The sequence below is a fragment of the Clupea harengus genome, chromosome 1, assembly GCF_900700415.2.
Source record: "Clupea harengus chromosome 1, Ch_v2.0.2, whole genome shotgun sequence".
NCBI lineage: Eukaryota > Metazoa > Chordata > Actinopteri > Clupeiformes > Clupeidae > Clupea > Clupea harengus.
In genome coordinates this window covers 29,270,624-29,287,290 of record NC_045152.1, presented here as the reverse complement: position 1 = coordinate 29,287,290, position 16,667 = coordinate 29,270,624, and the positions used below count along the sequence as shown (strand labels likewise).

General features: G+C 46.0%; 1 protein-coding gene across 5 annotated transcripts in view; it reads right to left on the bottom strand.

Annotated features, from left to right (window-relative positions):
- Positions 1-6: 6 nt before the first annotated feature.
- hdac5 (histone deacetylase 5) overlaps positions 7-16,667 on the bottom strand; it is a 47,780-nt gene continuing 31,119 nt past the window's right edge. For 3 of the 5 annotated variants that reach the window (XM_031575224.2, XM_031575233.2, XM_031575238.2), the window contains exons 8-18: positions 15,521-15,640; positions 14,590-14,794; positions 13,563-13,768; positions 11,846-12,136; positions 3,509-3,674; positions 2,917-3,050; positions 2,429-2,549; positions 1,260-1,309; positions 896-1,003; positions 672-727; positions 7-323 (exon numbers count right to left, since the gene is read on the bottom strand). In XM_031575224.2, coding sequence (XP_031431084.1) covers positions 224-323; positions 672-727; positions 896-1,003; positions 1,260-1,309; positions 2,429-2,549; positions 2,917-3,050; positions 3,509-3,674; positions 11,846-12,136; positions 13,563-13,768; positions 14,590-14,794; positions 15,521-15,640 — 1,557 coding nt within the window. In that variant the 3' untranslated portion in view covers positions 7-223. The remainder of the gene's footprint in view (positions 324-671; positions 728-895; positions 1,004-1,259; positions 1,310-2,428; positions 2,550-2,916; positions 3,051-3,508; positions 3,675-11,845; positions 12,137-13,562; positions 13,769-14,589; positions 14,795-15,520; positions 15,641-16,667) is intronic. The other 2 variants (XM_031575229.2, XM_031575243.2) reach the window with 1 other exon arrangement.

The window sequence follows — 16,667 nt, the reverse complement described above, 5'->3', positions numbered from 1 at the left end:
CAGTTGTCCTATGAGCTAATGTCTAGGCATCTGGAAAATCTACAGCCTCAAATACGACTGGATATGATTCCAAGTAGAACTTTACTTTTCCCATAAGAGGTAAAAGGTATTGAAAGGACGAAAAGGGCAGGGTGATAGACTGAGAGATTGGGAGAGAAAAAGAGATGGTGAGATGAGAGGTAGAAGAGAAAAGAAAGAGAGGGAGCAAAATGGAGGTAGAGCACTAAACACTCACCCAGTCTACTATGAGTATCTTTCCTACTCCGAGTTTCTGCTGCAAGAGCTTTGCAGTAATGGCCACTGAGTTGAAGAAGCAGAACCCCCTGTGACACACACACACACACACACACACACACACACACACACACACACACACACACACACACAGATATAAATAAACCTTTTTTATAGAGCACAAAGTAGAAAGGTGGAACAACGCAGAATGTTCAGTTATGAATAATTCAGCTCCTCTTGAGTATTTCAGACTCAAACAAAGTGCCACTGCCAGCAGCCTTCCCTGACACCATCCAGACCAATAAGCTGTCCCCAGATCCCATCCAACACACACACACACACACACACACACACACACACACACACACACACACACACACACACACACACACACACACACACACACACGTTACCCACAATGCCACGGGGCTACTCACATGGCTGTGGACTCTTCTGCATGATGCCCAGGTGGACGGACCACAGCGAAACCATTCTGTTCGTTGAGAAACAGGAAGTTGTAGACGTTACAGATAGATACATGTTGGTCACACACAGAACTCTCTGTCTACTCTCCATACAAGGAAGCGACTAAATATCTGTGTGTGTGTGTGTGTGTGTGTGTGTGTGTGTGTGTGTGTGAGTAAGTGTTTGTGTGTCTCACCTTGAGCTCTCCGGCGGCAACCTTGAAGGCCAGCTCAATGACGCAGCCCACAGCCATGCGGACTGCCCCTGAGGAGTGCATCTCGTTCCAGACGGTATCACTGTCCACCTGAAGGGGGCGCAACGGACACATGAGGCACCACTGCACTCCCTCAGTCGACACCTCACTCTCTCTCATCATTTCATAATGATCAATGAACTTCTGACTGAATGCTGATGACAGTGACAGTGACTGCATGCTGCATGAAGTAGACTTCAAAGAAGTAGATCTATGTGTCTCTGTGAAGAGGAAGGGTGGATGTGCATCTACCTGTAGGGAGGAGGAAGGGTGGATGTGTAAAATAACTGAAAAGAAGTGAACTCACCCCGATACCTCCACAAGGCAGCATGGCGTACATTTTCTGACTCATTGGCCCTACGGAGAAAACACACTTAAATATTAGACACTAGCTCCATCAGTGACACATTCATACAGCAATTCACTGTGGCAGTAACTGCTGTAATTGCTAACGCAGCTCCACTGAGCTCAGCGTTCCAATGAGTTGGTTGAGGTACAGCAGAGTCTGTAGCTCTAGAAGATGTGCTAACGCTTCCCAACAAGCATGAGCAATACGCGACACCGAAAAACCTTAAATCCCTAAATAGATACATTTGAGGATCCTCCATCACGGAGCAAATTTTAATATGGGCAGTGTCTCCCTGTATGTGTGTATATGCAGCCATGTCGGATTGAGTTGGGCTGAGACAACTGGAGACTGGAGACTGAGGCATGATCTGAGGCTGCCATTCACTTCTGATGCACGCCCTGACGTCTCCACTGCCCCGTCTACCCGCAAATGCCCCCAGTCAACCACCCCCCCCCCCGTGCCACCCTCCTGAGAATCCCTCCATCTTGCCCTTGTCTTCTCTAACCCCCCCCCCCCCCATTCCTGTCTGCTGGTGAGTCACACACACGGAGGAGGAGGGATGGGTGGATGTGGCGGGGGGCAATAGGGTGTGTGTGTGTGTGTGTGTGTGTGTGTGTGTGTGTGTGTGTGTGTGTATGTGGGGGGGGGGGGGGGGGGGCTCTAAGTCCTAAAAATACCCTCATCTGTCAGGGATTGCAAACTTCAGTGATGCAGCGAGCTGGAAGCAGGACTGGCCCAGAGACAAGGGCCACACTGTGCCTAACGTCGGGAGGACAAAGCCCTGCACCAATACTACCACTGAGAAACTCAACATCGCCATGTACAAGCCTACATATAACAAGCACATACAATCAACCTACGCGAATATGTGAATGGACACTCCAAAGTTCATTTCATGAGCCACGGCACCAGAATATGTTAACCTGCACGGTACCACAATATGTTAACCTACGTATTGCACAGAACTGTAATATGACCCACACATACATAATTGGGTGGGATACAAGCAATAGCAGTTGACACAAACACATTGAAAATATAATGCAAGGCAATAATGCTTTTGAAGTATTTGTGTATTTACTGATAGTGTATGGACTCAAATGTACGTGTATGACTGTTTGCCCTACCTAGGAGCTTCTTGCTGTCCAGCTTCTGTCTGTTGAGAGGGCTGGTGCCATAGAGCAGAGCGTGATACTCTGAGTGAACCGTCTGAATCTCATCCAGCGTGGCCTTCCTGCCCCGGATCCTCTGTAAACAAACAAACAAACAAACAAACAAACAAACACAACAAAAGGGATTAGTATCTGGCTGACAAACTGTTGCCTGTTACAGAGGCGTGTAGTGGCCCCAGTGATGTTCTACCAAACAAGACCCAAACAAACTACTGAAAAGCTGAGACAAATGCAATTTTTTTTTCTAAAATGTGTCTTTAAACAGAAGTTTTCAACATCTCTTCTATGAGGACAAGCCCAATTCATCCCATGGACTTTTGCCAACATTTTTGTCAATGTATCAGAATGAAGGCACTGTAAACCTTTCATGCAACAACACAATACTCTAGTCTAGAGAGCACACTGCAGCTGATCCTCCAGGGCAGTAGAGGACGCGGTCTCACCTCGCAGCGGCCGAGCAGCCCGGTCTCCTGCAGCCGGGACCACACGCTCTGAATGCGTCCGGCGTGCTCAGGGTGGATGTGGGTGTTGCCACACATGCACTGGTGCTTCAGCATCAGCGTGTCGTACACCAGACCTGCCACATGGAGGGGATGGAGAGAATGAAGGAGGATAAATACATAACGAATAAAAGTAAAGATTGCACAAAGAGAGAGAGAGAGAGAGAGAGAGAGATGGATGAAGAGAAAGTGATTGGTTGACAACACAGACAGATAGACAAGCAGATGGACACAAAGACAAGAAGGGATGGAGACATGGACAGACAGACAGACAGATAGACAGATAGATAGATAGACAGACAGATAGGCATATAGATAGAGAGAGGCAATTCTGTTCTTAGGGGATAGGTCTCACCCCCTAAATAATTTCTCTACATATTACAATATGTTTTTTTAATGTCTTGAATCAATAAATGTATCTGCTGGCACTCAACTGAAGAGAAAAACATGACTGCATGTGATACATGCACATCTACCGAATCTAGTCTATGCTCTAGAATCTAGATGATGTTGTTCTATTTGGAGTATTGGCTACCTGTAGTGAAGAGGTGCTTGATGGGAACTTCTGCCATGGGGGCTCCCTTAAGACCGGCCGTGGCCGGGGAGGACTGGGCCCTTCCCAGGGGTCTGTGGGGCATGCCAGTGATGGAGAGAGAGGCCTGGAACACGTTGAGCTGCTGAATGTGATGCTGGTCTGAAAACTGCAGAAGAACAAGAAGAAGAAGAAGAAGATGATGATGATGATTATGATGACAATGACAACTTACAGTCACTTTCCATCATCAGTCTCTTGTTAACTTTATTCAGCTTTCTGAAGCCAAAAGGTATTTTTAATATTTACAGATGTATATTTATGGAACTCTTCACAGATGTATATTCTACCTGTCAATAAATCAAGCACTAAATAATAATATGACTTAATGATCATGTGATTACAATTCTTACACAGAAAATGTACTTCCAGCTGTTGAAAGGTGCTGAAGAGAACAGAACCTAAACAGAACCAAGAGCAAGGTATTGGTAAAACACCTGCTCATACATTCCTGTTGCAATCTAAGCTCCACCACTGCAATGCTTGTCTCCCAGCATGCAGAGGAGCTGCGATGGTCCAGAACGCGACGACGTCTAAAAGGGCACGTCACTCTGCTGCTCACTAACCTCAACTGGGCTACCCGTGGCCGCACACGTTAAACTGACGTCACTTATGTTCGCCTACAGACTGACTACTGGGTCTGCGCCCATCTATCTGAAACTCAGTCACACAGAGCACCTTCCTTCCTGCACACTGCATTCCTCCAAGGAACGTCGACCGACGTCGCCATGCCTTCACACAAGACAATCCCTTTCTCATCTGTGGTTCCTCGATGGTGTACGAGGCTACCAAATGCTCTAAGAGCAGGGACGTCCCTCTCTTATCGTCAAGGATCTCGGACTGCGTAGAAATAGTAGTTAGCACCTACACCAAGATCTCCTAATTCACTGAAGCCAAATTGTTATTCCTTGTTATTTAAGTCTCTTGGGATAAAAGCATCTGCTAAACGAATGAATGTGAATGTTTCAACAAGACTGCGTGGAATAGAATGGGACACAAACCCGTGTTTGACTAACAAATTACATAACAACTGACCGTTTCCTTTCTCAAAGTGCGGACACATGTATTTCTGTCACTCGAGTTCCACAGAAAAACAAACAATGAAACACAACTGCCAAGGTAAGAACTGCCATTTACGGGCGAAGAGAAGAACCGATGTGAAAGAAGAAAGAGAGAATGAAAACAGATATAGAAGGGGCAGGAGAAAGAGAGAATGAAAACAGATATAGACGGGGCAGGAGAAAGAGAAACAGAGGGGGAGATCAGCACAGTTGAACTATATTAAGCCTTGAACAGAATAAACAGCACACTCTAAACAAAGAACACAGCGCACGTGTGCACACAACCAACTCTCAAAAGGCAGAGTGAGGCTGTGTGTGTGTGTGTGTGTGTGTGTGTGTGTGTGTGTGTGTGTGTGTGTGTGTGTGTGTGTGGCTGTGTGTGTGTGTGTGTGTACACGCATGTGATTCCATCCAGCCCTCATAAGGGCTGGCAGTGTATGGTTGTGTGTGCATGTGTGTGTGTAAATTCATCCCTCATTCAGCCCTCAAAAGGGCAGGTGATATGCATTTGTGAGTGTTTGTGTGTGTGTGTGTGTGTGTGTGTGTGTGCCTGGAGTGTGTGTATGTGTGTGAGTGTGAGTGTGCCTGGAGTGTGTGTGTATGCGTGTGTGTATGAGTGTGAGTACTCATCCCTCATTCAACCCTCAAAAGGGCAGACAAAGGGGAACTGCAGCAAGGCTAGCCAAAAAGCTACTTTACACATCCCCTGCAGTAAACACACTCATTCTCTCCCTCTCTCTCTCTCTCTCTCTCTCTCTCTCTCTCTCTCTCTCTCTCTCTCTCTCTCTCTCACACACACACTCTCACACACACACACACACACACACACACACACACACACACACAGGCGCGCACACACTGCAGGCACACCCCAAAGAGAGAGAGGGAAAGGGAAGGACAGAGGTCTGCTCTATGTCAGGAGGCAAAAGAAGGGAGGGAGAGGGAAAGGGAGAGGGAGAAGGAGAGAGAGATGGAGAGGGAGAGGGAGAGGGAGGGAGAGGGATGGCTTGGCGAGGTCTTGTGTGTTTGAAAAAAAACAAGTGAATACACATGCCATGAAAGAGAGAGAGAATGACTTGAGAGATACAGGTTGACACATCAGTCAGTGTGTTTACATGATGGTATAATTCGAATCTTTGCTTAGTCGGACTATGCTTTCTTTCGAGGGTAGGTGCTATTATCCCAATGTACATGGCAGTGAATAAATCGAATCATTGGCCGAAAGCATGTCATATCCGATACGATAGGTGGCGCTGTTTTTATTACAACTAGTGGTGATACAGCCCTTTCCGCTTGACCTCTTCACCACTACCAATAACAACAACAGTTGATTGAGCATGAATCGCGTCTGTTCATCGGTCCAGAAATGCGTGTTGCCTCTTGGGTTGTTTGTTTGTTTGTTTGTTTGTTTCTGCCAGGCCGATGTGTTTATAAGTTACATTATTCAAAGGTGAAAGATAAAAGGCGAGAGAAACGCATGCACATTCACACACACACACGCGCGCAAATAATGGGTTACAGCCAAAACGCATTGCCCTTCTGCCAGTTGCATCAAATTGTTTAAGTACTTCTTCGCTGTCGATTTCCAAATCTGTGTGAATATTCATAAGAGCAAGTCCAGTCAGTCTTTTGTCAGTCATCGTACTTCGTAAGATATGTCTTAAGACGCCCCATTGTACTGAATGACCGCTCAGCAGACGCTGTGGAAACGGGCAAATGTGCCGAACTTTCCAGGGCTTGATAAAGCTCACTGCATTTGGGCTGTAGCTCATTTAGCTGTTTCCAGCTCTATATCTGCATCGTCAACGCTGGGCATTAGTTGTCCGTACTCCGATTTTATAGTTTCCCCATCGTAATAAATATGCATTCATGATATTTTTCTATGACCGAGTTTGACAGGTATTGGTCAGGTAATAGTCGAGTGACAGCTGATTTCACAAGCATTAACTTTAAACCAGAATATTATAACGTGTCGGCATAGTCGCCCCGTAATGCCGTGCAGCGGGCGCATACTGTTATACTTTATGTTATGCATGACGTTCCCTAGGCTATATGTTCCTTACCGTTCTAATTACATGTCGTTGTTCTGTGTTGGGACAGAGCTTATACAGGTGGGTGACGGTAGCACAGTCTGTTCGTGGGCATAAAGCCCGTGCCATTGTGACAGTGTGTTGTGTTTAATAAAAAGCCATAACAAATATACCACGCTTCCGTGATTTGTTACAATATAATGGTCTTGCTTCTATAATGTATAAACACGTAGGTTACAGGGTGGGTGTGGCAGAGAGAGAGAGGGAGAGCGATGATGCACACGGATATATCAGATTTAGCGACCGGAGCAAAGTTATGTTGCTGTAACGTTGAACTCTTTGCAATCAATAAATACAGTACTTAATAGGCTAATTGATACAATATCTCCTCGTTTGAGTGTGGTTGTTTGAGTGCAATGGGAGTGTATGATCGTTATTGTCTATAAAGCAGTGTTTCTCAAACTTTTTCAGACCAAGGACCACTTAGCCAATAAAAATTCGCGGACCATTTAACTAAATATCCCCGGAACAACATGCCTCCTACCCAAGACCTGGCGCCAGACAATTGTTAGCGCACACATGATTTTCGCGGGCTCTCCTTTTGTACGTACCAGTAGGCTAGTTATAGATATGACAATGCGCAAGGCAAAGCATCTGGAACCCTGCTCCATGCGTGACTTGGTTATGTTACAAACTATAGTTCGCTCACAGCCTCATACTCCCATCACACACTCAGACAGACATCACAAAACACAACGATGCGCATACTGACCGCAGTATTTCACTACCAACAGTAGGCTAGCCCACTGGCATTAATACAGCCATCCTAGTAGTCAACTTTTCATAATTAAAAGCTGTCATTATCCAACGTCACACAACACAGAATATAGCCTAGTTATCATCTTGCTGTCTCAGCGGGAGAAAAACACAGTGTTTTGAATGCAACTCCGCGACGAGATAATGCCCTATGAGGCTGAACCACTTTCTCCTTGTCTATGTTTGAGGCTTTCTCATTTAATTTTCTTTTCATAGTTCCTGTCTTAAGCCACCAATCCATGACCTTGTTAATAGATTAGACAACTCTTTATTAGATTAGGCTACTACTGGCTGTGTTCTCTTCGTTCTGAGTTGTATGTTAGAAATGTCGCAATAATTTACTTGTGGCCGTCGCGGACCACACTTCATCATATTTGATAGAATGAAGAACAAATTAGTTGTGAATACTATCACCGAGTTTGAAAGGTATTTGGTCAGGTAACAGCCCTTTAACAGCTGATTTGCTTTCTGATTTGACAGTACTGCTGTGTGTTTTAAGCAAATAAAATGTGGACTGTTTACAAGCGGGCACCTGCTATCGTTGATTATACAGTAAATACGTTGTGAAATGAAACAAAAACACATCACAGTTAAAGATGTATTAGTATTGATTGATTCACATCGATATGAATGGATGACATGACTAACAAGTGGTGGGAAATTAATATGAAAGTATTTGTTCGGTGAATTAGCGCGCTCTGTCCAAACAGTCGCAGTCAACGTTTTTGTCAACACTGGCACCACATAAGTATCGTAATTTGAACGTCCTTATACGTTTTTAAGGAGGGGTTGTAAAGGTACTCATATCTTCGGACCTCTTCTGTTATGTTTGTTCATAGTCAACAAGAATAAGCTTGTGAGACAGTCTGCAGGATATTCATAAATAAACGTGTCATTAGTATGAACAGCTGAGACAACGTATCGTCTCTTTCGTCTTCCGGGTCACGACCTGGCAGGGAGGGAGGGAGGATGGCGGCGGGATCTCAAGCATGCGCAAAGACGCAAAGTCCAGTTCCTTATCCAATTCACCGTTACATGCCGCAATAGTCGAACTATCAACTGGATCGGATCGAGTTATCCAGGGGTGTTAGTCCGACTATGTGCGGTCCGACTACGATCCGACTAAGGTGCTTACATGAAACGGATAATGCGATTTCAGTCCGACTAAGGCAGTTATTCGAATCCATGTAACCACGGTCAGTGATACCAATCAGTGTTGTGGTGTATAGTGTGTGCTACTCCCCCCCCCCCCCGCCCCCCCCTACACACACACACAAATTAATTCACAATGACACACTGTGCTCTTCTGTGTCCTGATCTCTTGTTCATTCAAGACACTTAGACGCTGCAGCATATTCTCTCCCACCTTTCTCTGTCCTCTATTCACAGCATGGATGTGCACAGGCCATTTGTATTCAAGACAAGTGGAGCAGGGTGTGCGCGCACACACACACACACACACACACACACACACACACACACACATACGCACAGACAGACACACACTAATGCGCATGCACACACTAACACAGGGCGTATGGTGTGTGTGTGTGTGTGTGCACAGGGGAGAGAGGAGAGCTGAGAAGAAGGGAAGGAAGAAGAGGAGAGGAGAACAGACAGAAGGAAAGAAGGAAGGAGGAGATGAAGAGAAGCAAGGAAAGGAAAAGAGGAAAGGAGACAACGAGGGGAAACAAGGAAGGGAGGGGGCAACTTCTGCTAACTTCTGAGTCTGAGATGTTTTTGAGGATATCATCTCTATTGAGATGACTATGTGCTCCCTTTGCTCTTCATCAACACACACACACACACACACACACACACACACACACACACACACACACACACACACACACACACACACACACACACACACACAAACACAAACACAAACACAAACACACACACACACACACACACAAAAACACAGACACACACACACACACACACACACACACACACACAGACACACACAGACACACACACGTCACAACAGAAAAACGATCTTAAATGAGGTGACTATTCCCAATGAGATTTGATTGAGTGTAAAGTGCACACCACAAGGAAGGCGGAGGAGGAAGAGGGGGAGAGGAAGAGGTAGTGAGTCAGTGAGAGAGACAGAGAGACAGAGAGAGGGACGGAGAGGAAGAGAGAGAGAGCTGGGGGGGGGAGAGTTGCTGCAGGTAGGGAGACAGAGAGATGCTGTAGTTAGAAAAAAAAAAACTGGGTGGGATGAATCACCAAGGAGAGATGAGTCAGAGACGAGTCCATTCACTGAAATAAGAGGGGGAAAAAGCACAGAGGACACGGGGGAGGAGACTGTGTGTGTGTGAGTGCATACGTGCTGTGTGTATGTTTGTGTGTATGAGTGTGTGTTTGAGTGTGTGTGTGTGTGTGTGTGTGTGAGTGTGTGTGTGTGTGTGTTCCAGTGAGAGAAGGCAGGATGCAGCCTGAATTCCAATGTTCTGCTCTTTGACAGAATCTTTCTCAATGATCTCAGCTTGAGCAGGAAGCTAGCTGGCTGAATGCAAATTCTACACACGCGCACGTGCACACACACACACACACACACACACACACACACACACACACACACACACACACACACACACACACACACACACACACACACACACACACACACACACACACACACACACACACACACACACACACACACTGACAAACCCCTGCACCAAGGTGAATCACTTCATTGATCAGTCTCAATCATCTAATTTTCTTGTGTGGAAGACCAATTAGTGCTAATGTATGACTCAACACATAAAGACCCCCTGGCAGAGTCCGTACCCTGTCAGACATGCCAGGAAACATCTCAAAGGCACAAATATACGTCTTTGAAAATCGAATGAAAATCCAATATTGTAACAAAAACTTGTCTTTCAGCACTGGCAACAGAAGAGCACCAAAAGAAATGGAGAGGTTATGAAGAGGAGATCGTATGCGTTAGCTTTCTGTGGCATCTAGCATCAATTAGCAACAGCACCAACAAAACACTTCCTCTGATTTAGCCCAGAAACAAGACCGAAATAATTTGAATTAACCTTCAAATGAAAGTTTTTTTTTTTAAATGTTGTTCCTTTTTCAGTTCACCAAGAATCCTTTGAGTACTGGGATAGTCAGGTGGCTGGGTGGCGGTTTTGTGAAAGGGCAAACTACAGCTCATTCATTCTCCAGAGCAGGCACTGCTCCACTCTCTGTGAGCAGCGGCTAACGCACGATGACTCACTCAGTGGGTGGATATGAAAGCATTTGCCCGCATTCTTTTTTTTTTTTTTTGTAAGTCAAGGAGAGTTTTTTTTAAAGTGTGTATGATCTGTCTTTCTCTCTCTCTTGTTCTCCACTGTGAGAGGGACAGACACCTTGCATTTTCCAGCAGCACATATCCTGACGCCATCGTCTCAAAAAATACACCAGAAAACAAGTCAAGGAAAGCACAGAATCAAAAACACGGAAATAAAACTGCACCTCAAGAGTAGGGATCCAGCTTTGACCCAGCTGCCAGACCTTCTTTTGCATTTAACCTTTTGTACATCTGCCATACAAAGTCTATGAAAATCACCCTGTTATTTCCCTGAAGTAATGCATGTTGTGGTTGTTGTTATAACCAGCATCATTAGCATCTTCATAATCCTCACCAGTTTTTTTTCTTTCCAATGGCATCTACGTGAGAAAACAAATTGGCCGTGTGTCGACAGGGCAACGCCACTGAAAGCAGGTCTCCACCAAAGATGCAGTGGCTTACCGCTGGAGCCTTTCTGGAATGTTCTGTTCCGACATGGAGTGTTCCAGAGCATGGCAGACAGGCGGAATGGGGTCATTGGGTTCGACCTTCAGCATTCAATCTTATGTGCGTGAGTAAGTTATGTACTTGAATAAGTGGACAGTTACACAACAGAGCTTATTAGAAATGCACTGTATGGAGTAAGAAGGATTTATTTTAGGGACCCTTAGGTGCTGAAGAACGGAGGATTCATTTGCAGTGTGTGGAGGGAGGCACTGGATATATTTATTCATACCTCAGTAATAGTAAAGACAAATAAAATGACGATTTGCTGCCGTCCTTACAACTGTTTCTGCGGTCTTATGACCTGTGTCTGAAACATGGAGAAAATGCCATAAAGATGTTGGCCTTTGATTTTCGCCAGCTTTTTTAGCTTAGCCCATGCCGTGATAACTGCCTCTTTTCGTACTGCCTGCCATTCACTTGTATTTGTATCCAATCAATTGACATGTTCTGACATCTTCATAATGAGCAGCCTGATTCACGTACCTTTGCCACAAACAGACAAATCATTATATGTAAAATGCAAGTGTAACGTTCAACACGAAGCAAACTGAACAGCAGTTCCTCCTACCTGTCCATAGGGGGTGCCATCTTCATCGCACTCCTTGAGTTCAATGGCCTCATCTTCATCGTCCTCCTCCTCCAGGTCACTCTCTGTGCTTTCACCCTTCAGGGGCAGCAGGCGCTCTGATGGGGGCGACGTTTCGCCCGAACCGTCCCTCTGGAGGCGTGGCTCACGTGCATACTCAAGCCCCTCCCCTCGCCCTTCCTCCAGCATCTCGGCTGTCTCAGTAAGCTCCTCCTCCGTCTCCTCAGGGTGGGTGGGTGGCTGTCGGGGAAGCTCCGCCCCCTTGGAGAGGAGCTGAGTGGACAGACAGAGCCTATTGGTTGTAGCCTGCTGCGATTGGCATGCTAGCTAATGGCAGCTTAATGCTGTCATGTCAATGAACACCTGACTAGGAGGACATTTATCAGAAGTTAACTGGTCAATGCCAACCGATTGCTGCTGGCTCCCAAAGAGGGTCTGTTTGCCTTGCCTGATTGGCTGTTAGCTTATTGTTGATTGGCTGCTGGTACTGCCTGTCATGCATCATGTAAGAAGTTCTTCAAACAAGGCACACTGCAAGTCCCACATTTTTTAAGAGTGAACCACCATCATCACAGCGAACCCAGTACTCTCTGGTCCACACTGTGGTTTGCAGTCTATTCTGAGAGGCTGGTGAATCTACACTCCCAGGGTTCCCCGCTGCATTCAGCCGTGGCCGGACAGGAACACATCCCCTTCGCCAGCAAACAGAGAGTTTAAAATAATAAAAGGATAAATCTGAGCTCAGCTGTGAGCGCAAAAAGGAAACAGGCCATCATTCTTCTTCCTGACCGCTCGGGGTCAACGCTAACCGTTTCCCCTGTAGTGCGTGGAGGTTGGGACAGCTGCCTCCAGACCACCGTCTGTAGGCAGACTGTTTCTACAGCCTCGCGTCATTATAGCAAAAACAGTTAGATTATAGGGTGTTAAAGTTGTTTTGCGGAGATAGGTGTCTAGGTGTCTAGGAAATTGGGGGTGCATTTCAATTGCTTCAGAGTTACCGATCTAGTGTAGTTTTTAGGGTACATGTTTGCGCTAAGGAAACTACAAATTGAGTATGAATGGCTAACGTATGATACTGCATACTGAAACTGTTGAATGTGTTCCTGCAGTTGCTAAGGCCACATATTTAAACAGGCCCTTCTTACATGGCTTTAGTGTTTAAGTGCAATTAGAATTAGAGTAGAATTAGTATAGCATACATTTAATGTATGCTTTTAGTCACTAACTAATGCATAGCCTGTTTATGTGTATATATGAGATGACATAACACCCCCTCCTGAGTACGCCTACATAGGTTAGGTAACATTGCTTCTGCTTCCACCACTGGAAGTGTTTGCATGCCTTATGTGAGTGCTGGTGGGTGTCCATGTGTGTACCTGTATGTTTGTGCATGCATACGTGTATGTAGGAGCACACATTTGTGTCCACGCATGTGTGTGTATGTATGTATGTATGTGACACACGCGTTCTTGTGTGTTTGTGTGTGTGTGTGTGTGTGTGTGTGTGTGTGTACATGTGTGTGTATGTATGTATGTATGTATGTATGTATGTACTGTGTGTGTGTGTGTGTGTGTGTGTGTGTGTGTGTGTGTGTGTGTGTGTGTGTGTGTGTGTGTGTGTGTGTGTGTGTGTGTGTGTGTGTGCATGTATGTGTGTATGTATGTATGTATGTCTATATATGAGTGTGAGTGCCCCCTACCTTGTTGAGCTGGTACTGTTTCTGCTTCTCCAGGAAGTGCTGGTGCTGCTGCTGCATGACGAGCTGCTGGAGGGCCTGGGGACTCTGAGGCAGTGGCGCCGATTGGGTGCGACTCAGGGGCCGGTGCCGCGGCAGCTTGTTCACCGTGCGCATGTTATTCGACACTCGCTCACCCGTAACCAACGGCGACTGGCCGTACATGGGCACTGTGGGTTAAAAAGATGAAGACAGTCTCAGCGATGCCCCTTCAGGTGGATCACAATGCGTGCGTGTGTTATTGTCAGCACAGCTCATCTCATCAACAGAGCCCCTTGAAACAATAACATTAACTTTCCTTCAAACCTTCAAAATGATGTATCCTAAGATTAACTTATCTTAACTATGTCATACAGTACATAAAATGTACTAAAACTTTAAGCTGAGTCTGAGTGGGGTTTTTTCACCATAAAGATGTCACTGTAGTGTATTCTCTTCCTGTGGTGTGTGTCAGTCCGGGCGGAGAGAGGATGGATGTGCTAAACGTTCTTAGTTATTATTAAACCATAAAGTCAGATAGCAGTCTCATAAGAGTCTGAGTACTGCCAGCTCCTGCTGCAGTTGTTAGATGATGGCGCAAGGCTCTAACGATGTGATGCATATCTGCAGAGTCGCACTGTTTTACAGCCACATATAAAAGTGGTCAAAAAACAGACATCATCTGGACGATCCTCAGGGAGGACTAAAAGAGTTCTGACCCAAATAGCATGCCAAACTTCCTACTCTGCTGATGGCCCTAATGGTGGTGAAGGGTTTCATCTGTGTGTGTGTGTGTGTGTGTGTGTGCACGCACACATATGTGTATGTGTATTTGTAAGCATGTGTGTATGCATATATGCGTGTGTGCATATTTGTACGTGAATGTGTACGGGTATGTATGTGTGTGTGTGTGTATGAGAGTGTGTGTAAACGTGTATGTGTGTGTGTGTGTGTGTGTGTGTGTGTGTGTGTGTGTGTGTGTGTGTGTGTGTGTGTGTGTGTATGGGTGTACCTGCTAGCAGTGCGCTCTGTTGTCGCGCCTGCTCCAGCAGCAGCACGTGCTGCAGCAGCGAGGAGTGGGAGTGGGAGTTGGTCTGGTCGGCGTCAGGTGGGGGAAGGCACGCCACCGGCAGAGATGAGGTGCTGACAAACTTCCCCGTCAGAGCCCCGCCCTGACGCATGGACTGGAGGGCCTGGCACTCCGCCTCCTGAAGCTTCTGGAAGAGGGAAGGCACCCCGGGAACGTCATTACACTTACGTGTTGCCATAGAGATGCACGATAATATCGGCATGACATCAGTACATAAACAGACAAGACAGACAATCGAACGATAAACACTTACAGCGTTAATTATCGGCAGGGATGAAAATTTGACGATGTGCCTAGCTGATAAAGTCTCAGAGAAGCATCGTACACGTTTAAATGTTAAATGTGGCGTATTTTACGTCTAGTCCAAGTTGAAGTGATTTCCTTATTTTTCATGAATGAATGTCTACATTGGCGGGGATTTGTGGTGTGATTACTGTCTCGTGTGTAGGGGATGTTAAGATGTAGGCTGTAGAGTGGAAGAACAGTGCTAGACCGAGAGCATTAGTGTGAAAGATGCGGAAGGGTGTTAAAGTTAGATTGTAGGGTGTTAAAGTTGTTTTGCGGAGATAGGTGTCAGAAATTGGCCAGTGCATTTCAATTGCTTCAGAGTTTCCGACATAGTGTAGTTTTTAGGGTACATGTTCAGCGCTAAGGAAACTGCAAATTGAGTATGAATGGCTAACGTATGATACTGCATACTGACACTGTTGAACTTGTAATTAGAGTGTAGGGAAACACATTAAGCAGTGCGGTGTGAGGCATAGGAGGTACGTAGGTGGGGGAGAGCGAGAGTGTGCGGCTTGAGCGTCGGGTCTAGGGTGTAAAGTGGCGGACGGGTGTAGCTGACACTCACCGTGATGTGCGAGTTGGCAGGCAAGCCCAGAGAGATGTTGGGTAGAGAGGGGGACGTGTAGAGAGTCAGGGGGCTCACCGTCCCGTCTGCATTCAGAGACTGGTGAAGGGACCGCAGCTGCTACGGAGGAGGCAGAGAGGAGAGGAAGAGAGAGAGAGAGAGAGAGAGAGATAGATAGATAGATAGATAGATAGATAGGACAGAGTGAGAGAGGAGGTGGGATGAATGGGTGTGAAGGGATGACAAGGAACGAGCCTCCAAGTTTAAACTCCCGTCGTACATTTCAGTTTGTTTTATCACAACAGAAGCACAAGTAAAACAAACCTGTGAAACAGGCTACTATATCTTAATAGGGTTTAACATCAAAGGCATGCATATTCTATAAAGCCTTGAAAAGTAGACAAATCCAGTCTCTTCTTAGTTTAGGTCTGTCCACATTTGTTGCCTCAAAAAGGCAGAAGGCTTCTCTGACTCCTTCTTGCATTGGTTAGGTGTTTCAAACACATCACTTTCTGGCCACAGAGAGCAAATTACTGCTTTTTTTTTTCTCTGCCATGAACGAGCCCGCGGTGGCCTGTGACAAAAAAAAAATCTGGGAAGACTCGAATGGCGTCATCAGCGTCTGAGTCAACGAAATCGCCGATGAAATAAAACATTCCGCATGGAGAAAAAAACACCGAGGGGGGAGAGAGAATGTGTGTTTGTGGCGAACTGTGCCCTCCTTGGAAGAATGATGTCACCATTCTATTCTTCGCATTAGTCAATTTACCGGCTGGATGCAGAACTGCAGCGGCGCCGCAATAACAAACTTCACGCGCTATTTCAGAGTCATAACGCCAGTGCTATTTCTGAGAACTAACGCAGATGCACCGCAAACTAACTAGGTGGCCGTTATGTCATCATCATCATCGCCGCTGCCGTTCCGCTAGAGTGAAAGCAATGAAGTGTATGAGCGAACATATTTCACCACCAAGACTCCCTAACATTACATTTTATTTCTTTGTGTGAGTGTGTGTGTGTGTGTGTGTGTGTGTGTGTGTGTGTGTATGCCCTACTTACTAGCGAGGACTTTTTGGAGCCAGACGCACAGGAGGAAAAGCACTTCGGAGTAGTGGCCATTATGCTGCAGGCTGTGTCGCGTTTTTGA